This window comes from Centroberyx gerrardi, chromosome 3 (assembly GCF_048128805.1).
Source record: "Centroberyx gerrardi isolate f3 chromosome 3, fCenGer3.hap1.cur.20231027, whole genome shotgun sequence".
Classification (NCBI taxonomy): domain Eukaryota; kingdom Metazoa; phylum Chordata; class Actinopteri; order Beryciformes; family Berycidae; genus Centroberyx; species Centroberyx gerrardi.
The window spans coordinates 25,159,324-25,185,987 of NC_135999.1; the positions used below are offsets into that span (position 1 = coordinate 25,159,324).

The 26,664-nt window shown below is 41.7% G+C and overlaps 1 protein-coding gene across 1 annotated transcript in view; it reads right to left on the reverse strand.

Moving 5' to 3' along the window:
• Nucleotides 1-26,664, reverse strand: part of rbm20 (RNA binding motif protein 20) — a 61,369-nt gene that overhangs the window by 9,894 nt on the left and 24,811 nt on the right. Inside the window, exons 2-5 of the mRNA XM_071899129.2 lie at nt 8,923-9,976; nt 8,140-8,204; nt 7,586-7,692; nt 6,312-6,412 (exon numbers count right to left, since the gene is read on the reverse strand). Coding sequence (XP_071755230.2) covers nt 6,312-6,412; nt 7,586-7,692; nt 8,140-8,204; nt 8,923-9,976 — 1,327 coding nt within the window. The remainder of the gene's footprint in view (nt 1-6,311; nt 6,413-7,585; nt 7,693-8,139; nt 8,205-8,922; nt 9,977-26,664) is intronic.

Consider the following 26,664-nt stretch of genomic DNA (forward strand, 5'->3'; position numbering starts at 1 on the left):
CTGCAACCTTTCTGCTGCAACTGCAACTTTCCTACTGCCCCTCCTCCTCCTCCTCCTCCCTCCCTGGCTGACAGACAGTCCCATGTGTGGGACAGACTGGGGTCCTTAATTCCTCCTTCGACCAGCAGCAGCCAGGCTCTTTTGTTTTTACAGGGAATTTGTTCAAGGAAAACCCAACACTAACATACACTTCACAGCAGGTCCAGTAGCCACCAAGCCTAGAACATACTATATATGGGGGAAGCAGGAAAAAATTTGAGAGAAATTTGAGACTGCTGCGGTCTAAAAGTCGGTTTCAGCACGCATGCTGACGTACACTTGCCTGCTGATCCCGACTGAAACATAATCGGAGGCAAGTGTATCAGTATTTGAAATATACATGAAGCACTGTTCATAGATACGCCAGAAATCACATCTGAGTGTATCTCACACTTGCCTGCTTGATAATCAATTTAGACTGAAAAAGATGTGTAGCTGACCAAGTGACATGAAGAGGTTTATTCCAAAATAAAGTAAGTAAAAAAGTGATTCCTATTCATTCAATATGATTGATAGCACAAAATTAAAGCAACGTCTAGTACGTCTTATAGTACTATGATTTATGGTAGCATGGTAACACTTCTACAGTCTGGATTAGTCTACAGTCTGGATCCTCTATATTTTGGAGGTTTTGAATTATGTGCTTCTTGTATTGATTTTGCCCTCAAAATGGATATATCCATTTTAGAAACAAACTCTTCATATTTTCAGTACACATTTGCATTGTTAATGTGATACAATTCTGCTAATTACTGTTATTCCCAGGCACAAGTTGTGTTAAGACCACTGTGTTATCGTTAAATCATATATCATAAAACCCCAATAAAAAGCTAATCTCCCAAAGCCTGATTGCTAGATTGTTATGCCACAATTTAATGGTCTCTGGCCCACAACCTGACATTAACGGCTTCAGATGCAAGAGTGATAATTCTATTAACAGCTCTGTGCCAGTGCCGCTGCCACCACCAGAATACATAAAAAAAAAGGTCAGTCTGGGTTTGGCTCAATAAACAGATCCAGGAATAGGCTGTTTATGTCCTTGGAATATTAGAGAGAACAAGAGTCCTGCTCATTGGTCCCTGCGCTCGCTGGTGTTTGGCTTATAAAATGTCGGCTGCGATTGAAAGCCGTTACAGCCTGACCACAGCATCGATATCACTGTCGGGGTTGGCTCAGGCTTTGAACAGTAGCCGTTTCTGTCGACCGCAAGCCTAGAGTTGAGGTTGGCCCGAGCAGCAGAGGGTTGGACAGAGACGCTGCCTACACATCGGATTCTGTTGACAGACGCTAAGTGTGTCAGTACCTCCTTAAAATGCTCTCACTTGCAATTAAAGAGAATTTCAGTACATAAAACAACAAACAAAAATGGGAAATTTGGGCAGAATGTGTATTTTAAATGCAAAATACCAACCTAAAAGGCAATTTCAGAAGGACTTAAATTCAACACCTGGGCTAAACAGCGTCACAGTCTTAGTTTCTGAATCAATCAAGACACTGAATAAGATTCACTGTAGCTGGATGCCAGTAGTTTCAGCCAACTGAATGAAAAAGGGCCAAACCGCATTATTTTTTGCACAGCGTTCAGTCATATTCTGGACTTGGTGAGGGACACATGGACTGGTGTTGAATAGTGGCCGAACTTCACCAATGACAGGTAATAAACACTGTAATACTCATAGTCTAACTTCTAGGCTGACAGGTTTTGCAAAAGGTGACGGAGTTACGCACCATCTGATACGGTGGTATATATATTATTATATGTCTGTGCATTACTTTCCAAACCACGAGGCCTGCATTCATGTGGGAATAAAGATTTTGTGCCACATTCATCCCAATGACTCCATCTTCCAAAATCAAGGTGGACTAATTTGATCACAGCACAATCGTCAGTGTTAATTTAACTCTGAGAGGGTAAAAAACACCATTATATAAACACCATTATATAAACACCAGTGTTTATATAAGCCCACACCAATGAGAGTTAATTCAACAGTTTTAGATAGTTTTGAACAGCTCTGTGAGTCAACAAACAACTCTCCAATCAACACTTGTCAACTCCACATAATCATCACCGAAAAATCACTCAAACAATTGTTGTTTTCCAGTTGTTAACACTGGAAAATTTGCTGTGATTAAAATAAACCTTGTGTAATTAGTCTCTTTTCAGTTTGTTTTATTTTTAATGCAGGCTTCACCACACCTGCAAATTCTGCTTTTCAGTTATTGTTCTTGATTTGAGCCTCAAGAAAACAGATGCAAATACAGCAGCTTCTCTCTTTAATGTGTGTGCCTACAATTCTACCACTAATCTACACTTCACACTCTCTACACTACCAACTACAGTCAACAGGGGTAACGATTTTAGATGCCTCAATGTGTTCAGCAGCCAATTGTCCTGTTAAAGTACCTGAGCAAAACACTGAACCGCCTACTTTCTCTCTTTTCATAAGAGCATCAGCCGAAATTGTAAATTCAGCGCTATTACCTACTTCACCCTCTCAACACTCATCATCTACCAAATTAGGGATAGAGTCTCCCAGAAGGCCGCGCCTGTTTAGTTTCTATAAAGTGGGATCCATGTTGGTGGATCCGGGGAGATGGTCCGGCTGGTTTCACAGTTTCTCCCCACGTTCTTACACAGATTTCATGCACGCCGGTCCCTCGGATCGCCTCACCAGCCTCTCACCAGTCTGAAACCTTACACCCCTCCGCCCGGCGGTGCGACCGGGCCGTGGGTCTCTGCTCCGACCAGCAGTGAGCTGTAATCCAGTGTTTATCTCTGTTTGTGTTTTGTTATCGCATGAAGCTACTGTGCTACTTTAAGCCGTGCTACTGCTACTGGATGCTGCAGTCAGACTTTGGGAACGAACTGCAGTATTTGTGCAAGCATGTGTATGTGTATGTATGCTTGTATGTATGTGTGTGTATTGGTTATAATAGTCATTTTTTTCCTTCATTTTGATCACATAGTCAATTGTCATTTTGATTTCAGTTCAGTTTTACTTAGTTTACAAAAAGGGTTTTCTTGTTGTAGTTCAATTTCTATATTTCTTGTGTAAATATTGTAACCTTGTGGATACAGAATTTGGCTTGTTGATTGTATGAGTTGCCATGTTGGACATACTGTATATACAGTATGTGATGTACTGTAGTGTCTTGTAAGCCCATATGGGCTGGGCACCTAACTGGTGCATGACACGAATCAAATCAATCAATCAATCTAGAGAAGTATGTTTTGTTATACTTTAACAATTTGTTTATTTAGTGTGTTAAGTTTCAATTTAAGGTTTTATCTAATTTTACTGTAGTTTACTTGTGTATATATGTGTATACCCGTGTGCGTATGTGTGTGTGTGTGTGTGCGTGTGTGTGTGTGTGTTTGTTCTCTCTGTTCACTTAGCATTTTGCTCACAAACAGTAAAAGCCCCACCTGTCATGCTCAGACAGGTGTGTGTTTATAGCGGCTAACATTAGCCCATGTAGCACAGCCTATAAAATGTCTCCCACTGCCACGATGAAAGCATTTGTACATTATCAAGCATCGATACTGTAGGAGTTCCACATGACTGAGTCTCAACCTCCTGTTAAATAGATTCCCCCGGCGAAGACGGAATGAACAAATGGCTGACTCAATAAAAGTAGAGTCACTTGTGGTGATGTTGAAGGGAGGAAATGTGAGTGTTTTTACAGTCTAACGCCCCAGACTCCCTTTGATCTCAGGTGCCATTTTTAAACAAAAGCTTGAGACTTACTTTTGTCTTACTTTCACCTAGGTGCATCCCTTTTCTCTTTGATCTTGATCTTTATTCTTTTCTTTCCTTTCCTTTTCTTTTTCTTTTATCCGTATTACCTAAATAATTGTTATTTAATAACTTATTTATTAATTGAATTGCAATTACTCTCTGTGAAATGCACCATTATGTACGAAAAAAGGAACTGTATAGATAATGATTCATTGATTAGTTAATGATAACAATGATAAACTGTATCTGAACGGCACAAAGTGCTTTACAGACAAAACAATAATGAACAAAACAATAAATCAAAAGAGTCACACATGAATTAAAAAATAATTAAAAACAAGGTCAAACAGGAATAAATGTGTAAATACAGCAGGAATAAAATAAGTTACCAAAAAACAAACTACATGAAAGACATAAAAATGACCCATTTTAAGCGGTGAATCAGCATAAGCTCCTCAGGCGGGCCGTCCCACAGCCGAGGGGCTTGGGCCACAAAGGTCGATGAAAAGCTTTGCTCCACATGCAATGTGAATCACGTCCACTGGCACGGTGTTATCAGACGGAGGCCTCAAAATAGTCTTCAAAACCGCTGCACTGCCTAAATAAGAATTCAGCAAAACGGGCGCCAGTACATCCCTTGATCATTTCTCCAGATTAACAGAACGAGCTGCGGGGGCAAGCTGTGGAGGCGACACTCTACACCTTGCTGAGTACAGCTAAAGCCAGACAGCGTGGTTAGATGCACGCACACACACACACACACACACACACTGCTCTTCTTCCCATGTTGTCACCCTCTCTGGGTTGCTGAGCTGGTCACACTCAGCTTGGAGTGAGATGACCGTATTGGTGCTTGTCAAGCAGTTTATCCTAGTGTGTGTGTGTGTGTGTGTATGTGTCTGTGTATGTGCATGTATGTGTGCATGTGTATTAATGCACAGTGGCTGTTGAAAGCTGCTTGCCAGACACCAGTGTGGGCTTTCCTCTGGTTTGCCAGGGCTCGTTTTGGGCGCCTTTCTCCCCTCGCTCAGCATCAGATCTGCGCTGCTCAGAGGACCCGCCTCCGTGACAGACGCCCATCAACAGCTGCTATTTTTCAACCCCAGTCAAGGGCCAACAATTTTGGACAGGCAAACTGTCGGGGAGGGCAGCAAGGAGTGACAGATATGCCCTTAGGAATACTCTAAATTAATTGTAGCCAAAGACGAAGCAGTGAGATTAGCATTTACCTTTGCTTCATTGCTGGTATCCCCCCCCCCCCCCACACACACACACACACACACACATTCCTGTAATGGAAGATCTCGGTAAACGACACTGTCATCATAGAGTTAAGTCTAAGTGTCTTTGCAGATTGTGGGGCCTATAGCTATAAAATAAACAGGACAACTAGCAGCAACAATATAGGAGGATATATGATATGTGAAACAAAGGTTACCACTGTCTGTATGTAACTTGTGGTTTTCTCCTGTCAGCTCTGGTGATGGAGGTTTACAGGCAATCATCACAATAAATAAAATGCTAAACAGCTTAATAATTAATGCTTAATTGAGCTTCTGTCCCCACAATATAGGTAAAAAAAAAACACTTTGTTTTTTTGTGCTCACATGGATAATTACCGTTATACATTTTATAGTTTTATACTACTTCTATACTTGTTTGCCCTTGGTGTAGGATGCATCTGAAAATGCAAGCTTGCTCTCACTGTGTTCCCCTGCCTAAGTAAAGTCTGACTGAATGGATGAATCAGTGAATGAATAAGTCAATTATCAATAACAATTCCGATTAAAGTAGCAAAATAACAGTACCCCAAAAATGCCAACTTGTATACTTATACACACACACGCACACACTGTGACCAGTTCCTAAAATAATTCCACAAATGCACACTGCTACACAAGATCCATACAGTAGCCATTTTCCTATATATCCCCATTATACTACTCAATGAGTGTCCAGGGGTTGGTCAAAACTCAACACACATGTTTTCAAGCCGGCATTTAATGACACAGTTTGCCAGGCTATCTGGTTCAATGGAAAAGAGTTGTCAAGCACAGACAAAGCCCGGTGTTGGGCCCCAGCAGCTGTCAACAGGGGGATCTGGGTCCATTCATTATGCTCTGACACAACAACACTGGCACCTAATGCAACCGTTGAGCTCAAAAGTCTTTAAAAATACAAGTAATACAAGCATCTGGGTGGCACTGGATGAGATACAGTAGATAGAGGAGCTGCTGTGTAACTCCAATTAGAGATAAAGAATATCAATCTAAATGTAGTTTGTGCTTAATGCTCTAACTCAATGCTCAATGCTCTAAAAATGACTAATTATTGATGTGAGTCAAATGTGAATCAAACATGTAAAAGCTTACTGTCAACATTTCCATTGCAGCGAGATACATCACGTCCCGGGATAAAACAGCTGTTCGCAATATCAATAGCGTTCTTTATAACCTGTCAAAAAATATGATTTATATCCACAGGGAAAATTCTAATCCTCCTGAGCAAAAAGCCAAACATTTGTCTGACCTTTGACCCTGGCTGGTGCGAGGTAAATCCAGCGCCTGACACAGGATAAGTCTTCATGGCTGCAGCTGGCAAGTATGACGCATTGGCTCCTGAGGACACATCTACGAAAACAATGAGAAATTCAGGTTTAAAATTGGCCACAGACAGTAGACCAAACGTGGGAAACATCATGAGGCCTTATTCTGTGGAAAAACACAAACACTGATGCGTTCTTTTCAAGTGTTGGCAATATGGCTCAAAGTTATACATACTGTCCATACTGTGTATCATTCAAAATCAATATTCAAATCAAAGAGTACAAAGCAACAAAAAAACTCACATTTTCATTTGTTTGTTGGCCTATTTTATTATTTAGCTTTTTGTTTATTTATGACTTAGATACCACGATAAAGGCTTGACTGCACAGTTAGAAGAGAAGGTCTCCAAAAATTGTGCACCCATGTTGAGAAGTGTGGTGTTACTCTATATATGATTTGAATCTCCTTTCAAATAGTTTTGTAAAAAACAACATTTTGGAAAAGTTTGAAAACGTGGGTGGTGCAGGTGGTGCCTCAAATACAACATCCATACACTAGATAAAGGTTTATTTTACAATCTCTATACTGTGTCTTCTAAATTTGCAATCAGTTGAATGTAATTAATGTTGTGGCTTCAGGATTTCTCTAAAATGGCACAAGGTGTTGTGGAACAGTGGGATAGTATGCTTTACTTGGAAGCTAAAAATGATAGCTGTGCCTCTGTTGGTTAAAATGTTGGCACAATTTCTTTCTTCTTATTTACAGTTATTCTTCACACCCTTTTTTAAATACTGAATATTGTTTTGAAGGAGGAAGGATCAACACCTATTTCTATTTGTTCACCCCAGAAACTCCTGTGTAGCAAAGAAAGTCAGAAATCAGTCAGCTGTTACAAAATGTGCGTCACGATCCACAGTTTCGGGTTCATTCCTGGTTCCTGAAGGCACCATTACTGTGTCTTAAAACAACAGGAAGTGTGATTTGAAAACCCTAAGCAAAGCAAAAGCACTGACTGTTCGGTGCTCTGTGTCCCACCACATTTTGGGTTTTAAGACGCTTTTATTCTAACGGCGTATTTCAACATATCAAAATACGTCGTGTCAAGTTATAAGAACATGTTCCCCCTTACCCTCTAGCAACTCTAAAAATACTCCCTGACCTCTATCACTCTGTTTCACATATTCCTGCTATCAGAAAACAACATTGTAACATCGTCAGCAAACGGGGACATCGGAGGTGACGGATGGGCTGCCCTACCTTGACTTGCGGCAGAGTAGACCATGGAGTTATTTCCCGCGGCGTTCAGACCGTCAGACGGCCCGCTGACAGCGTAGTGAACAGCTCCAGCCGCTACCACCGCCGGGCTGCAACGACCATAGGAGGCTGATTTTAGCTGCCTCTGCTCACTCATATCTTGTGACAGAGCTCATATTCATAGAAACATTAAGACAGCTGTATACGGAGCAAGGAAAAGTAAAATTGAATGCCTCCGAGACTCAAGAGGGACGTTTACTTTGGATTTAAAGCCATTAGGTACAGCGCTGAAACACAGGATCGAATTCACATTCAATCGCAGCCGGTAAGAGACGGATAAACTTATCAAAATAAGGTCAAGGATAATCATAAAAGGAAAAATTCAGACCTAGAACTGCCTCAAAATGTAAGCAAAATCAGATTAACCAGTATAAACCTGCGTGTTACATTTATCTTTAGCTGTCGTTCAAGCAAGATCGTCCTGGAAGAGCAAATTTTGCGATCACAACGCACTTTAAACTGCTGTCCCATGAATTTTAGAGCCACTCGTAACTCACCCCTCGTTTGCGTACAACGATCGGTTCTGCAGGTGTAGCTTTCCCTTCACGTGCTGGTCCCAGTCCTGAAAACACACACAAACACAGATACACACACATACACAGACACACACACACACCGTCCAAACATAGACTCAGTCAGCTTGGACACACTTGGAGCTCACTGCATGTCCTCCCTTGATCGCCCTGACATACCCCTTGTATAAGCTCACGGCTGGGAGAAATTAAAGAGACATCAACTTGGATTAGGGAGCGTCTGCTCCTGGAGTCACAGTGTGTTGTTACTGAACATCAGTTTTCAGTCTGAGACGCACATTTTCACACCCAAAGCCAGGGCAGGACAACAAAGACCTCTATTAGCACCACATGATGCTTTATTGATGTTAGAACAAACTATTTGGGGATTGGTTTGCATACTTGCTCAATTCTTTATTGTCTGTTTTTTGAGGCTTGGGCTAGATGGAGAAATCTTTAAATAGTAACTAAACACCAAACCCAAATGTAAACCCTGACATCTAAAGGTAAAAAGCATGCTACTGAAATTGCCATCTGCTATTGGCTGATCTTTGGTGCCTCGTTGCACTCGATAGACTTTACACAGATTTGGATTTGGTGTTTAGTGACTCTTTAACTGTTCTTGTAGTGGGATTTTGTTTAGTTTCAGCTGTTAAACTGACCCAGTATTTACTCTACATCAACTTTGTTTTAAAGTTCAACAACTTCTCCCCACAGGAAGAGACATACATTTGCTTCCTGTACAGACATTCTGGTCAGCTCACCCACCTTGAGGTTGTAGACCTTCTTGTCACAGATGGTGCACTGGTGTGGCAGGTGGGAGGGGGTGACGGCGTGGTAGTCATTGACCTGGTGGGGCTGAAGGGTCATGGAGCCTGCTGACAGGGTTTCCTCACTCCCCTGCAGGGGCTGGTAGCCCACAAACCCCTGCGTGCCTCCTGAACCAAAAGAGGAGACCCCACCGCCGGGATTGAACTTGGGGTCAGAGGTCGGCTCCTCGGGGTTATACAGCTCCACTCTGGTACGAACTGGTTGCCCAGCTGCTGTCCACACAGTAGCAGCATTAGAAACCATATCCACCTTTCCAGTGTGACTCAGGTTAGCCGGGCCTTTCCATTGCTCCTTATGGCCAGCTGAAGTATAAGCATTCATGTTCTGTTCATTGACACCAAATCCAGCATGTTGCCCTTGCATATCCTGCCCATAGAAATCTCTCTGAAAACCAACATTGTTCGTGTTTTTAGCCTGAGTGTTTATCGATGCATACTGTCCATCCCCAGCTTTGGTTGATGCTGCAGAAGTCGCTCCGAGGAAGCTGTACTGAAGACGCCTGTCAGTATCTGAAGGGTAGGCGGAGCCTGCCTTTTTGCCATACTCTCCTCCCTGTTGGCCCACTGCGCCCCCCCCTCCGTAATGGTTCAGCCTCACGTTCCCTGGGTTCTGGTTGAAGCCCCCACCCACCAGGGTCCCCAGGGCTGAATTTGGAGAGGGGAAACCCAGGGCACCTGAGGGGAAGGCGCCCTGTGGGTTCCCGACCATGGCCGATGTCCGGAGCTGGTTGAACAGGGGCTGGGACATGGCCACATTGGAGAGGACCTGATTGAGGACAGTGGCAGCAGTAGCTGCGTTGCCCCCCACGGTGCCCTGGGCCAGTTTGAGGCGATGGAGGGTGAGCTGCGCCTGGAGCTGAGCGAGCTGGAGGCTGGCGGGGGTCAGGAGGAGCTGCTGGTTCTGCTGCTGCTGCCCAGCCTGCACAGCACCGCCGGGCAGCTGGCCGCCCACCGAGAGTCCCTTCTTATCGCCGCTGTCCGCCGCACCGATACTGTAAACAAACACACAAGCAAAGGCTTAGGATTCATCAAGGAAAAATCCACCATCAGATACTCTGAGACTGTGAGATATCGCCAAAGTTATTTTGTGATGAATTGTTGTAATTTACGTTTTTGGTGAACCCACTTTCCCTCAACCTGCCTCGTCTACTTCTACTTCAGTTAGTGATTTCCTATGTTTCCCATAATGACTTTCTACAGCCCCCCGACATGGGGCCTTGAACTTGTTGCTTTCAATCAAAGGTGGGTGTATAAATATAGCATGCTAGCCAACTAGTTTGTGAACATTGGGGCGTGTCTATGATTGCAGCCACGCCCCTTACTGCATTGCCTTCTGGTCTATTGGGGCTACCGGTGGAGAAATCAGTATCTCTGCCACTTGTACAATGGATTTCTCCCTATATGATTGTTGAACGTCGGAACAAAATGGTGATTCTAGGAAGAAGTCCTTGCTCTCTGACTCTGACTTCCAAAACCTGACTTTTACCGCTGATGTTTTAAAAAGCTGATTTTTTTTTCTGCTATCTAAAACATCAATGATGTGCAAATGCAAGGTATATCACCAATAGCTATTTTGTAAAAGTGTTAGTGCTTTAGGGTGGATTTTCAGTAAGAAATGTTGGCTCTTCTGTCTTTTGCAGAAATTTCTGAAGCTGTTCAAACAACACCAAGTGCGAGATTTGCCTCATCATAGTTTTGAGTCTGATGTAGTGAGAAGAAAAGGACATTCGTACATGCTTCAATTAGCTGGACAGAACACGCTTCAAATATCAAGAGAATACCAGAGCAGCTCAAGTGCGTGTTTTTCTACCGCTATACTGTCCATGACGTGACAGCAGCTTCCAGCAGCACAAGCTGCTGTAATAGAACCACACAGAACCACATACCCTGCTGCCGCTGTGACCCTGTTTGACTCGCCTGTCCTTTCGATTTCTGATGAATGCTCTCACATGCTGTCTAAACTTAGTCTGCTCAACTATTAATCACATCATCCATGTTAAGCACCTGACACGGCCACTGCCCCTCCCCGCCCCCCTGAAGGGCCGAGAGACCGATTGGATTAGATGTGGTGAAATCCCAACTTGCTCTAGATGCAGATTTGTCAACTATGATGTTCTGCACACATGACTGGGATACTGAGCCATTGGCATTATGGGTATTTCTGAACATGGTATACATTGATCCCCCCTGAAACCTTGTACTGGAAATGTGGAGATGGGTTACAACTTGAATGGTCGCCGTTGCCCCATCGCGAATATGGAAAGTTCTTCAGACATTTACAAATATGAATTTGTGCAACTGAATCTTGCGGAGGATTATCACCTCCTGGTCTGTGTTTCTACTGGCTTCTGGAGTTGTGATATGGTCTTACGATGACATTGCCACATCATAAAGTCATCATACCATAACCATCACTCATGTTCCTGCCACTGAGCTAATAACTAGAGCGCTGGAGACGTGCGGTTCTGAAATGTCACTCCTAAGGTAGAAACTGAAGACTTCAGAGGAAGATCTATAAGTTTGTTTTGTGTTTTCAGATGATTGATGTTTCCAAATGTCATTGTCTAAAGACTGTCAGTTACAGTGTTGTGTTCATTCATAAGTTTAAGACAGTAGAGGTTGTGTAACTTCAACTCACACCCCAAATAATTTGGAATGACTATACTAAGTGCATTGGCTGTACAAATCAAAATAATTAATCTAAAACCTTAAACTGTCAGGGGAAAAAACAATTGAATCCACAAAAGGCAATTCAGAGAGAACTGATCACTGATTCCTTGTCCATAGACTCACATCATGCCTATCGTGACTATCACACACAGTTGCTTGCTGACATACACATTACTTTGCTTATGGCATACCAGTTTCACTTTCTAACCACATACCACATGTCATGATTTATTACTGGCATAGCAAAGTTGAGCTCTGAATCCTATGGCCAGTAGCAGCTTTCCTGAAGACCTACGGCTGTGTTTTGGTCAGATGGTTTTAGAAGGTTTACAGTGTAGCCTGGGGCTAAACTATGAATTACTTGAATTACAAGAAAAGTAATCTGAGTTTCAAATCAATTCCAGCACAGACTTGCTGACTGGCTGCTCATTCTTCAAGTCCTACCTTAAGGCCTACAAGCTGTAAAAACTAAAAAATGTTTTTACAAAACAAACAAAATGTTGTCTTCTCTCTGCTGCATTAGATTAAGGTTCCAATAATATCACAATAATGTCTCTGTACCAGTCCCAGCAGACAAACCTCATACCAGACGGTACTGTTTATGATCTACCACTCACCAAAGGGATAAAAAAGTACTGCTGACAAATGAGGACGACCTGCACAGCAGAACATTAGTGTTAATTTTGTCAGTGTAAAATAATAATGAAAAATATTTATCAGCGAACAAACACAAATCTTCCAAAACACAATAGCCTTTATCCATCAGACTATGCAGTCTGCAAACCAGCACCTTAAGTTAGGCTACCTTCAATTTTTTCACCATGAACTTCAAATAACAATGGTTAGATGAAAATATTTTTTCATTTTACTTCAAGAAATGTTTTGATGTGAAGATTTAAATTTATTAGAACATGAACATTCAATCTGAAGAAGCTGCTGTTGTACATAAAGTTGTATTTCCATGAAGTTTTTCCATTTAAAGAGAAAGCAGAAACACATTCTCCATGTTTCACCATATCATCTTTCACCATATCACTCCCAAAATCCTGATTTCACACACAGTACGGTTCCATTCTGACACAGACACATTGACACATTTGTTGACTAAACCTAATAAAAACTAATGATGGATTCAATGGCCAAAATATAACTACATCTAATTGCCATTCTAGTCAAAAGACTAAAGCGAAACCCAAAACTGTTGTCAAATTAACAAGGCATATGATTGAAAAGTTAAGAGGTACATGAGCTACATAAACAATGTTATAGTGAAAAGATGATAAAATGGGCCTCTACTCGTGCACTTACATACTCACATGCCACAGTTTAAGTGGGTACGACATGTAATTATGGCATTTAACTCATTTTGGACACCTGACAGTCCAGTTTCCCTGCCGGTTGTAGACACTCTTAACTGAACAAGCATGCTGATGGAGAGATAAACTTACACCTCTCCAGCTTATGACTCAAAGCTATAAATACTGGAGTCGCCCTCTGCCATCCTGACACACAGTGCCCTTAATAGACCGATATGCCTCCTGGGCAGCTGGCTCAGAGCGCCAGACACTTCAGGCCAACCTTGTGATGCAGATATTGAATAGATCTAGGAGTCAAGTGAATTGCAATCAGGTGTGCTAGGGTTGTGTTAAAAAGGTTAAAACAGGAGATGCTGTAGATAGAGAGGGATGAAAAGAGCTAAACCCTCACTCTGGGTGTGGTGAAACACCAAAGATGGAGGTAACCAGTAAGAGAATACCAGTAAATGAAGTAAAAACTCTTTGAAACAACAAATTAAGCATTTAAAACTTTTTTGGAGGGGGGAGGGGTGGGTGTCAATTATTCATTTATATTATTTTACATTAAAATCTAAAAACAAATTGAACAGGAGTGGCAGAATATATTTAACTATATATACCGTCAGATAGCCTAGCCTGGTTAGCATATAACCTCTATGCAGCAGGCTAGCTAACACAACCACAAATCAGCTAATGTTTGAATAAGGCTACATACATTAGATTCTTGATTGTGACAAATGACAAACTGAAGAGGTGAATCATACAGAAATCGGGCAAAACTGAAAAATCATCAAATATACAAATGACTTGCTGATGAAGAAGTGTTGTTTGGTCTCTGAATCCAGGTAGAGACTATAGTGGCAGAGTGTATTTTGTGTTGTTGTCTTACACTTTCATTGGAAATACACACAGCTTTATTTTGGATTTTATTCATTACAATTAAGTCCATTGTTTACCTAGTAACTGAGTGAACCATGGGACTTATTTTCAGGAATATTTGCTAGTTTACAGAATAGCTGCAGGGAAGCTATATGGTTTGGCTTTCAGAGTAGAAAAAATCAAATGGTGTAATAATGGATTGCGTCAGTACTGTTAAACTTTTCTCAAGGTATCTCCATTGTAAAATAATGTAAAGTGAGTGACATATCCCTTTAACTATAAAAGAGCAGACACTAGCCTATACTCCCTCCTTCGGTGCACCCAAAAACACAACTGATTTCTTAAACTATGTGGCAAATACCAAATATCAGATTTAACAAGCCTGCTGCTGGGTATTCCAGAGAGCTAAAGTGTATAAACACATATTGTTTTCAGTCGGCGTGTGCACACACCCGTTCTCACATCTCAGAGAATAACTGTTGAAAACATGAACCGAGATCGCATGACATTTGCTATCTGTTTTCCCAATATTAACGCCGGTGCAGCTTTCATCTGCTGCTCCTCCAGACCTCCTGCTCCTCCTATACGGCCATAAAAAGCCTCTCACGCACAGAGCCGCGTCACGGCCGAGCCTGTAGGCCAACACACAGTATACTTAGCTCAGTCTCAAGAATAGCTGGCCGTTTAAAAACTCACACGCACATAAACACATTTGCAAATCTTAAAGCCACAAGGTATATTCCTGTTTTGTTTCACATTAAAAATAATAACAATAATGTACACAAAGCATAAAATATCAGACACAAAAACATGTAGCATTTGTGTCAGTACAGTATCTATAATTACAAACATAAAAATTAAAGGAGTAGTAGTGTAGCGAAAGCTGTGAATATATATGATTTGTAAGCTATTTGTAGTGTTGACCAGTGTTGATCAGAGTGCTGTATATGTGGATCTGGCAGACTTACAGTAAGGGTGGGGCAACATGCTTCATATGCTGTGCTTTGATATGTTGTGAAGTTTTTCTTATATAGCAGCTGGGAAAGCACTAATAATAATAATAAGGCTGATGTTATGTTCCCATTTTTGTGTATACGTTCCTTCAACATTGTGGGTAAAGATAAAGCCTCTAATAAAGATATATAAGCTATATACAGATAAATTACATAACTTTTAAATACCCTGTAAATAAAAGGAAAAGTAAAGATTTTGGATAAAAAATAGTTGAAAACTGGTTGATTCAGCCAACAGCTATTTCAAAATTATGTCAAGGTTCTCTTACAAAAACATGTTATAAAATATGATATATTTAATTTACCCAAACGCTTAGGAAAAGAGTTCATTGCTCTGGTCAAGCTAAATGTCACTTTTTGATACTGCAAATGAAATATCACACCCGTGGCTGTAATAGATTACAATTTTTTTTTTATCAAAAAGTTTTGAAAGTTAAAAATGATATATTAGTCTGTATGATGATGATGTATTAATCTGTACTAGTATGGTGAAAAGTTAACAATTTCTTTAAAGGTGAATACAAACAATTAAAATATATTGAATATGTCCAAACACTAAAATTAATGTGAATGAAGGGTTAATATAGTCTTAATTCAGCCTTATCACCATGTAATTTCACCATAATTCTGTTCATCGCCGCTCGGCGTCTCGTCTCACGGTCTAAAAACTAATTTGTCTGGATCACGGCTTTCACCAACTCTCCAACACACAGCTCCACTTCTGTGTGACAAATGGCTATAGGAAACCATAAGAGCACTATATGTTATCTGCCTGTCTCAAAACTAAAGGGTTGACTCCATAGCTCATGATTCATGCTGTATTGTGTGTCTCTATACTGTTACGGCACAGTCCGTTACACCGCATGGCGGCCGCACACTGCAGACGAGCTGGAGCAGTCGTGAAATACAATTCATGGAAAAAACGACACATAACCCCATACATCTATAAAATACAAGCAATGAAATAAAGTTTATATTTAGAAAAAAAGACACATTTCTCAGTATTAAGCAGTTTCATAAGCCATGCCTTTAAAAAACTCCACAACAAACTAAATACTGAATATTACAATTAAATTTGAATGTTATCTACCAGCAACCTTAAAGAGCTCTTAATGACAAGTAGCACTCAGAGAAATGTAATGTGATCCACTGCTGCTTCATTACATTTGACAAAAATATTTGACCAAATGAGTGCTGAAAACAAGTCACGTTTCATCCAATGTAACGCATCAAATAAGATCTGACTGGGATTTAGTACTGTTTAAATGCCAGTAGTAAAGTAAACATAGCACTCCATATTTCTGCATTTAATCACTGTAATTTACATTTGTCTTTATTATGACGTTTGGCATTAACGGACACATATGATGTGTTGCTATCGTGATGAAAAACAGCATTTAACAACTTTTAAGATGGAGTCCCTGCTTCAGCTTGAACACAAAACATCTCTGAATACTGCAACACTTTTCAGCTAATTCAAAAGTACAACATCAACACATGTAACTACTCTTCAAGAGCACACCCAACTTCATAAAGACATTGTGTCTTTAAGTTTAAGTTTAACGTTTAAAGTTAAAGTTTAAGTTATGATAACACTTTTAAGCAAATTACATCAAACATGTAGCCACTTTTCAGGCCAATTCTGGAGAATAACCACAGTTACTGTTAGCTGTGAAGCAAGGTAATTTGCAAAGCCAAATTCTGGTCCACACTGTTCCCACACAATACCACACACACTCTCACAAAGATCAAAGACGGCTCCCTAGACACAACAACACGCCACATGGGCCCCATCAGTCCGCACAGCTCCACCAGAGGAAGCAACAAATTAGAGGAAGGATCCAAGGCGGGCCGGCGAGGGAATAATCCCCCGCTGAGGATCCAACACAACGTCCCACAAGACGTCCCACACCTACCCAACGTCCCAAGTGCACAGAGGGCTATCAATCACGCCTTTAATTGGATCTTCAGCACAACATTTACACCAGACAAGATTTACCTCCACGTACACGAGCCTCGCTAGTATCCAAAAGCGGGACCTGGAGGGATTAGGAGGAGCGCACAAACCTTGAAAGAGCGGCAGCGGACGACCGAGTTACACCTCTGACACTATACTCCACACTGCTCCTCTATAGTATGACCTCTGCCCAGTGGGTGAGGCTGAGGCACGCTGCCACCTCCCTCTACCCGCTAACATGACGGCTAACGCTAACACATGGACAGCAGCGTAACGTCCCCGCTAGTGTTGTTCCCCCCCGTGTGTTGCCCTGTGTTATTTACCACCAGACAGGCAGGGGAGACGTGAGTGATGAAATGTCACAAGTGGTTAGCATGTGTGTGTGTGCGCGGGGGTCGGGGGTCGGCCGACACACACAGAGGGAAAGCATTTACGGGGAAAGAGGAGGCCTTCGGGTGCCGCCATGTCACCCGGGAGCTGCTGCATGCTTTCAACCTGGTAGCAGTTTTGAGCCTCATGAAGCTCAATCTGGAGTCAAAGCAGGAGAAACAGCAAAATGGCTGACAATTCCGAATTTCCGGCCTTCCAAAAGAAGCAATTGCAAGACTACAGACCATGCAAAATGCTGCTGCCAGGGTCCTAACTAGGACAAAATTGAGAGAACACATTACACCTGTTTTACGTGAGTTACATTGGCTCCCTGTGTCTTTTAGAATCGATTTTAAAGTCCTTCTCATGGTTTTTAAGGCACTAAATGGTTTGGCTCCTCCCTACATCACAGATTGTCTTTCATTTTATGTCCCCCTCACGTACCCTTAGGTCATCTGCAGCGCACCTTCTAACTGTCCCAAAGGTTGCCACAATGAAAATGGGAGATGCTGCTTTTAGTGTGTCTGCCCCCAGGCTATGGAACGTCCTGCCACTGTACATCAGAGAGGCTGGCTCAGTGGACATATTTAAAAGACACTTAAAAACATACCTTTTTAATCTTGCTTTTAATTAACACTTATTCTTTTTTCCTTTTTATGTACTTTTTTATTCTCCTTGTTTTTCTTTTCTTTGTTTTTATTGTTTGTCTTTACTCTGTAAAGCACTTTGAGTTACATTTGTATGAAAGGTGCTTTATAAATAAAGTTATTAAAAGTTATTATATTTAGAGTTATAGCCCATTTACCACTCTCTACATCTAGTTTACATTTCTACAATCATTTTACAATGGATGCCATATGTAATTAGATTTCTTAACATTTACTTTTTTGTCATTTTTTTAAATACAAACTTCACGGTGTCAAACCTAGCTTGAAATGAACTGCTGTCCCGGCTAACAAAGACGTCCCAAAATAAGAAGACATGGGTGTGATGATAAAGTTTGTTTCTGAGGGATTATTTCCTGGCAGAGACTTACATTTCTTCCTGTTTGTGTCAGGTGATTGAGTGGAAGCAGAGCGTAACGCAAAGCAGCGCTGATATGGAAACACTCAACCCAGACACACAATGATGTAACAATAAAACAGAAACTTTAACAAAACCAAATTAAGGCTTCATGTTTACTGTGAGAGTTTATCTCGCTCGGTCAATTTTCTCAACTGTGGAAGCTGTTTTTTCATACTGTACAAAATGAATGACAGCGAATGGCTTCTTCTGCAGGGAGGAAAACGAGCCTTGATTTCTCCAACTACGCTGACTGTGTGCAGACGGCGTCAGGAATAATGTAAAGGAGAGGAGAAACCTAGACGATTGGCACAAACTTGAAAAAAAAACTGGATTTATCCTTTAAAAAACTAAACTTTACAATAAAAGATCAATGTGAAAAATCAATTAACTGCCAAAGTATCAAGTGTTAAGATCTATGACAGTGATAAAGTATTAAATGACATATCTCCATATAAGTCAATATTGGTTTGCAGGTCTACAGTTGTGCTTTTAATATTTCAAGGATACCAAAAAATGATCAATAAGCTGCTCTACATTTATTATATTTAATTAAGCCTATACATGTGTTTATAAATATTTTTTCTTTTGGATATTCAACAAATAAAACTATTACAAAGAGGGTTGTCTAATTTACCACTACAGAGAAAAGCATGGAATGTAATTTATTCTCTCTCAGGAAAAAGGGAATTTTAAGTTATAAGTTTTATTATTAAGTGATTATATAATAAAAGCAAGAAATAGTCCAAACATTAACCAAAAACAGCAACCAAATTGACACAAATTTATAGAATTTTAACAAATGTTGAATAAATAAAACTTATTGAAATTAAACCACACTGATAATTTCACTTGCTGCTGTTGAATTATTGCCACCTGATAAAAGACATAGTACAGGTTTTTAAAAAATAAACAGAGAGGCTCTTCAGTCTATCTAAATCATATGTCAGTGCAGAAATGTAACTGTAATGTTAGCATTTTTCATCAACTTGAGTGATGTTTTAGTAAAAGTCAAAGGGGTGAAAGTCATTTCACTGGAAATAATATTTAATTTCACATCCTATGCATTAATGTAAGCTGAAACACAGCTATGAAATCATTTGGAAGGTGCAGCACGAGATTTTCAGATTCTAATGGTTTTGTATATTAGCATCTAACAATTTCTCAATAATATAAACATAGCAACTTTTTGGATGGACTGAAATAAATTGCTCACTTGTGTAGAAAACAAGTATACCAGGTATTTAGTTTAGTTAGTTTTAGTTTTCAGATGATTACAAATAACATTTATTATAAAATAAGTTAAATTGAATAAATTGTAAATATTTTATAGGTTTAGGTTTGTTTACATGTGGAATATTTTCATAAGCCTCATTGTTTTTATGTTACCTGCACAAATTAGCTTCTCCTTTTTTCTGTGTTTATATTGTTGGGTTTTATCACAGTGTCTTTTATTGCTTCACTTCTATGTTTTATCACTGTGCAAATAAAGTAAAGATTAAAATAAGATGAAGAATTACATCTTTTTTGCCTTTGCTGATCTTTTTCTCTCTATCTTTCGTTTTATGGCTTAGTATTCTAATTGGAATCACAGTATTATCTAACATTACACAATACATTTTGTAATTGGGCTTTTATTTTATAGACACATTTGGATCCATTCACCTAAATAGAAAATTAAAACTTGTAACATTAAAGAACAAAACAAAACTTTTTTTTTTACTATTTCATAAATCACTAACACCATATAATGTAATGAGAAAAGTAAAATTAGCTAAATTATTGCATCCACTACCATTACATCAACTGGATTTTATTGTATCATCATTTTTCATGTTGCAATGTATTTTTAATTTCCATATTTAGACACTTTTTTCATTATTGTCTATGTGTTTGACAAAAAAACAAAAGACAAAAACTATCCTACACATATCCTACAAAGAGATCATCAACCTGCACAGTCAACACATACTTCCATCTGCATTCTGTCTGTTCTGCCTTCCTCTATATTCCCCTGTCTGTAGGTTTTGAGCAGCTGTAAATGAGCGGCCCTTTACCTAAGCACACAAGTATTCGATTCCCAGAGAGGTGTCACTCTGACAGATTTACAGCCGCTCCATCTGTTAGCATCACACCCAAACTGAGCTGCTGAAAATTTACTGTACATACAGTGCAGTATGGGTGTTATCACTAGTCAAATCTTTACAGGGGCATTTAGTAATCTATATCCATCTCTTTTGGTGTCCAATAGGAATTGCAATAGAGCTTATCTTCATCCTATACAGCCTGCACTGCAGAGACAAGTAAGCTAGTTTATTAGAGCAGAGATCCAACAGAAAAGTCTAGTGAAGAGGTAATATATCACGATGCAAGATACTGTGATAATAATACTGCTTTGTCATTTGGTTTTTTAGCCTTTGTAGTTGAGATGTTTTGTCGCTCGCATGTAGCACCGTCCTCCATCCCTGAGCTGCTGAAAATGTGAGTAGGTGGTGGTGGGAGCTTTTTTTTTTCCCACAAAAGGGCCGGAAAGTGAGTTTTGAAAGCCAGAAATCTCAGCATCTGGTGAAGTAATTGTTGAGTCATCGATATTGATCAACCTATCAACCCCATGCAGATTTATTATGGTCATTTTGTGCTATATGGAGCAGTAAAAATCGTCTATTTCCCTTTAAGGCTATTTCAGTGTCTCTTCAGTGTCTCTTTTAGTAACCAGCTATCTTTTATGGTTTGCTAACCTGTTGTTATGTGCCTTTATATATTCAGAATATGATTCCCACTGGGGCCACCCACTCTAAAAATCCATATAGTCATGGTAGCCTTTGCATCCACCAAATACCACACACACACACACACACAGACACACACACACACACACAGAGCGTAGGTGTCTTATGAAACACTTCTCCCCTGGCCCACTAGGTGGTGCCGCATGTTGCCGTCACCGGCCCCAGGAGGTCTGGTGGGGATACATGAGGCAGCCATATGAGGGCACTGTGCTCATTCAGATCAGCAGCTCTCACCAGCCTGCCAGGATGGGTGTCAGGTTGTTTACATTTGCAGGGAGTGATTTACATAACTCACAAAGTAATGTCACTTTGGTGAGTCACCTCTGGAGTGGGATGAAAGTGCTGGAAAGACGCTCAAACTAATCATTTATGTAGAACTTTACCACCATATGTCCACCATATGCACGCAAAACACTCATGGTACATGTGGACACATAGACACACACGGCCACATACATGCACACACACACACACACACACACACACACACACACACACACACTCCAGATTTCACGACTCGTACCGCTAACGAAGAGACGATCATGCGACCTTTGACTCTTCCCGATATGGCAGAACCAATTACTGACATTCCAGAGCCTTAATTTAACTTTTCAACAAATCGGACTCGTCGCTCCGGCCTGCCTGGTCAACACCGCCACCGCCATGCCATGAGGAAGGGGGGCGGGGGGGTTAGTGAGGTTTGGGGTGAGGCCTGCTCGAATGGGGCGAGGTACGGGGGAGAGGAAGCTGGGTCAGCTCGCCTGGCTCCACATTTGGCACAGTTGCGAGGGGGGAGGTGCCTGATTTATGGCACCCCAGGAATGGGTGAGGTATCTTGGCTCTAGCTCCTCACGGCCCCCATAAGGCCTGAGCTTCCAGACCGAGGCGTCACTTTGATTCACGCCGTGTGACGGCAACAGTGAAGCGAGCGTCCGACGATGCTTGTAAAAGTCAGATTTATGCCAGGGATCAGTCGCGGGGTTTTATTAAGTGATATCAATAGATAAACTCAACTTTAGCGGGGAGACTGCAAGCGTCACATGTTCCTGACCTTTGTCTCTCGCTGTCAAATAAACCCATGAGCTCCACATGCTTCTGGAGGTCGAGATCAGTCACTGAGTCTCACACACACACACACATGCATTCAACCCACAGACGGGCAATTAAACCCTGAGAAGCTTAGGGTTGGAAAAACACTTTCCTCCACTTCTCTCTCACACACACACGGTAGCTGTAGGTGATCTTGTTTCAACCATTAGGAAGGTGTAACATGGGATATCGGGGTCACAGAGGAACATGCAGGTCAAAAGGAACCTTCTGACTTGACAGCTGGCTCCCAACTGGAACTTTAAGAGCATTCCAGCAAATACGTCCCGCACAGGAAACACTGCAATTAGTCTTTAGAGCTCTGCTGACGAAGTGGCCTCTTGAGGGCTTTGGAGAAACACCTGTTTTACGCATTTGCTAAAGAAATAAAATATCGCTGGAGTGTTTCAATTTGTGGCTTGATGACAAACCTCTAAAAATACACAAACAAACCTTTGAATGAGAGTGTTTAAGAGCATCAAACTGTGCAGGCGCACATTTCTTGCACAGACTAAGAATGTGCTCACCGTGCAGAGTTCCTTAAGTAAACCTGCAAAGCCCGCAAATGTAAACCATGAATTCCCACGCCAAAGTTTTTCTGAAGTTTTATCAACACTTGCCCCTCTTTTCCGGCCTATCGGGTGTTCTGCGGTCAGGTTTGATGCAATAGTGCTGACAAGGGCTAAGAAAAGCCCTCCAGTTACCTGGGGTCCGCTGACATTGAGTGTCAAACTGGGTGCTGAGAGCCGGGGGCCGGGACACTGACTCTTCGGACAGCTTGCTTGGACTTTGGACAGAGTGACATCAGAGATCCATCTGGCTCGTCAGAGTTGCTGCCGGCGAAAAGAAGCGTGACGACCGCACAGGCTGCAGGGAAAGTCTAAACTTACAGCGGCTATAGCTTACATCACAGTAGCCATACGTTTGAAGGAAAAAAAACAAAAAAAAAGCCAGTGTTCCTTCATCCTCAAGTCAGTCAACGCACTTGACGTTGGGAGGGAACTTGGCAGGAAGGAGAATTAGGGGGAAAATGATGAGTCCAAATCAGATAAACAACAAGAGGGAAAATTGTGTTCTTTCTCTTGAAGTTCATGCTGTCCAAATTGGATTACGGAAATATGTTTCCATCATTTTGTGCATGCAGACCGCACATGTTCCAATTATTTTCATTAGGAAAGGACCGGAGGCTTGGACCGGAGTGGAGTTGGGCATTCACGCAGAGGAAGCGTCACAAGACTCAGAGGTGAAATAGTACGAGGGGTGGGGGCAGAGGATTGTGTTGGCTTTGACAACTGAGCCTGACCAGCCATTTTTCCTGCTGCTCTGTAACAGTTATTTATAGCTGCTGCCCGGGTGTAAAGAATAAATGTCTTTTTTCTTTGGCTGCTGCTGTGCTGTCCAGTGACAGATTAAAAAGTCTATAAGTCTTCTTTATGAAATTCCGCAGTTCCAAATCTAAACATATGAAACGGGAGCGTTGTGTTTTCCCACAGGCTCCCTGATTGGTTGCAGTGTGTGAATAGCTGCAACGTACAGTGAGGAAGCTCTAACTGGAGTCTTCCCCGACTGTGGACAGCAACATCAGAGCTATATTAGTATACAAGGTGACGTAGTGATGTTTCCCGCACCCCTCCCCATCCCACCCCTCCTTCAGCCCCTCTCCCCCTCCTTCCTCCCCTCTTTTCATATCCCCCTCTCTCTCTCTCTCTCCTCTTACCTCACTCCCACCCTCCTCTGTCTCTGTCCAAAGCAAGCGTTGCATTTTACCATCTGTCAGCGCTGTCATGCTTGTGAATGCCAATCACACCCAGTCGCACCGTACCACCGCCGGCCTCCCCAGCCAATGGCGGCCCTCCTCCTCCCCTTCCCACCTCCCACCCATTTTGTCGTTACTTCACTGCCCTTGAGCGCTGACTTGGGATCAGCGTTCCTGCCCTCTTTTTCACTCTGTATTCGGAGGGAATTTGCAAAACTGTACATTGTCAAAGCAGGCCACTGTGCAGCGTTACTGCTCCACAAATATGTATTACAAGTAAACAAGCGGCCCTAGCCCAGCAGCAGTGAGACAGGTGGTTGTACGCGGTTGCCAGGGAAACCCTGCGGTTCGAGAGACCGTCCAGGAACCAAAAGGTCACAGATACGATCCTGCAACAGTATCCAATGCCAACGCGTACCTGTTCACTCAGTGTAAGTTGGCCAGAATAAGAGTGCCAGCTAAATGCCTAAAATATAACATACAGTATAGCCAAAAATCTTTTAAACAATTTTGAAAACTGATCACACATCAGTGTCTCTAGACAACCTCCTCTTACTACCAACCCCTCACATGGAAAAATACTGTATGTCCCTGTGCCCGGGCCATGGTGTAAGATGTGAGGTGAGGCTTCCAGGGTGGCCTGCACCCGCCCACCCTGAGCTCTTCTCTCTTTACGCCACACATGTGATTGAAAGTGATAGCGACCAAGGCGAGGATGCACAGGATTCCCTATGTGAGGATGCCTGTGCAATATCAGATGGAGCAAAAGGAGGCAGAGAGAGAGAGGAGGGAAGACACAGATTTTTATTTGATTTGATTGTCTGATGCCTTTAAAAGCTCACTGATAAAATCCAGGGTGTCAGAATAATAGATTTATTTCCACTGCGGTCCTCATGATGTAAAGACTGCAAGGTGGATTAGGCAAAATTCAGAAGAGAAGGAGAAAGACAGAAAGCACACAAAAGAAAAACCCTATTCATACAAGACTATTACTAGACTATTACTATTACTCACCTCCAGCCTCTGTGTTTTGTGACGCATTCACGCAAGATCATGAAGTCACCGGTGCCCCAGATACAACTGTATAAGGTCAAAGTTTTATAATTTGTAACTTTCTGATTTTGCAAAGCAAAACTTGAAGTTTTGTAAATTCTACTACTGCCTCCATTTTTCATGAAAGTAGGAAGATACAAATCAAGCATCAAGAAGAAGAAGAAAAAGAAATTGCGTACCAAAGACAAATTACAGCTGAAAATACAGATTAGTACTATCAGGGGACCGATTCTTCACCAAAATATGGTGCTGGAATTTTTACTTTACAAATTACAGATGTGGCCGATTCACATGGAGTTCAAATCACAGACGATCTCCACAATTATTTCAAATCACTTCATGTCCACAGGTAATATTAGTCCCATGCAGGACTAAAGAGAGACAGGCAGAAAGGTAAAGTATTAATACGAATGATTGAGGGTGTGGTCTATGAATGAGTCCCATTAATGGATACTCAATAGGTCGTGAGGGTCATGACATCACGGATCGCTGATGCTGAAACGTGAGAATGTGTTGGACACGTTGCGTGTATCCACCGCTCGGTATTTCTGCTGGAATCCCAACGCTGACAACCGTTGAATCCAGATGGATTCCCGCCCAAAATGCGGACGCCAAATGGCAAAGCAAAGTATAATTCAGTCAACGCCAGAATAATTCTCAGCATTGGAAATGGATTGATATGGTTGTCCCACGTGTTTTGAAATTTTGAAATGCAATATCGTGCTATTACAGTAATAGTGGACGAGGCAAGGCAATGAAGATGGAGGCAGCCTGTTCAAAGTGAAGAGAACAGATGGGTGAAACTAAACATTTAGGGAAAACAGCCAATCACACACACACACACACACGCACACACACACACACGGTGGACAAGCCGCAGGTCTGACAGTGACAGAAAGGGTGCCGCAGCCATATGGCCCCACATGTCTCACCCTAGGAGGCCGCTGGCATCACAGGCCGCTCAAATAGCCATTAGTGCAAATTAGCCTAAACAATGAAGACAAGTGAACTCAGCGGTTTCTCCAACAGCTGCTCTGCAGAGACCCAAACAGACAAATGGAGAAAAAAAAACAAAAAACAAAAAAAAAGAGAAAGTCAACGAGCAAAACCCCCAGCGTAAGTGAGAAATCCCCCTCAAAGCCAGTGGACAGAATGGGTTGGCTATGCCCAGGAGTAATGGCCGCCGAGGGATTGCTCCATACAGTCTGTATTATTTTTCTCTTCTTTCTGTGGTTTAGCGTCTTACACCTGCAGATAAACATGCAAGGTCTAGTTTTAGCTTCGCAGACAGATGATGAAACTGAAAAATAAATGAATGAACGATTCAGCACGCCATACGAGAGGCTGAGGAAACCAGAGCGCTCAGGACGAGAGTCAAGCGTGTCACATCTGAAAGAAAAATGACATGGTGGGATTGGGTTTATTTGTGCAGGGAAGGCCTGATGCATCCTGAGGGAGGGATTATGACGTTCTGTGTGTAAGATAATATACTTTCCACAAAGCAGGGACTGTCACAAACCGCCCCGTATTTCATCACAGTCACCTCATATTTGGAAAACCCCTGTTACACAGTTATAGCCCTGGATTCTGCGGCTCTTCAGATACACATTACAGAGAACAACGGGCTAATACATCATAAAATACCATGAGACATGAGAGGGTGCAGTAAACGGATTACAATGGGGGATTGTTTTATAAACACGCCACGGCTGCTCACTGAACATAATATCACTGTCATAAGCGAGGGCCTT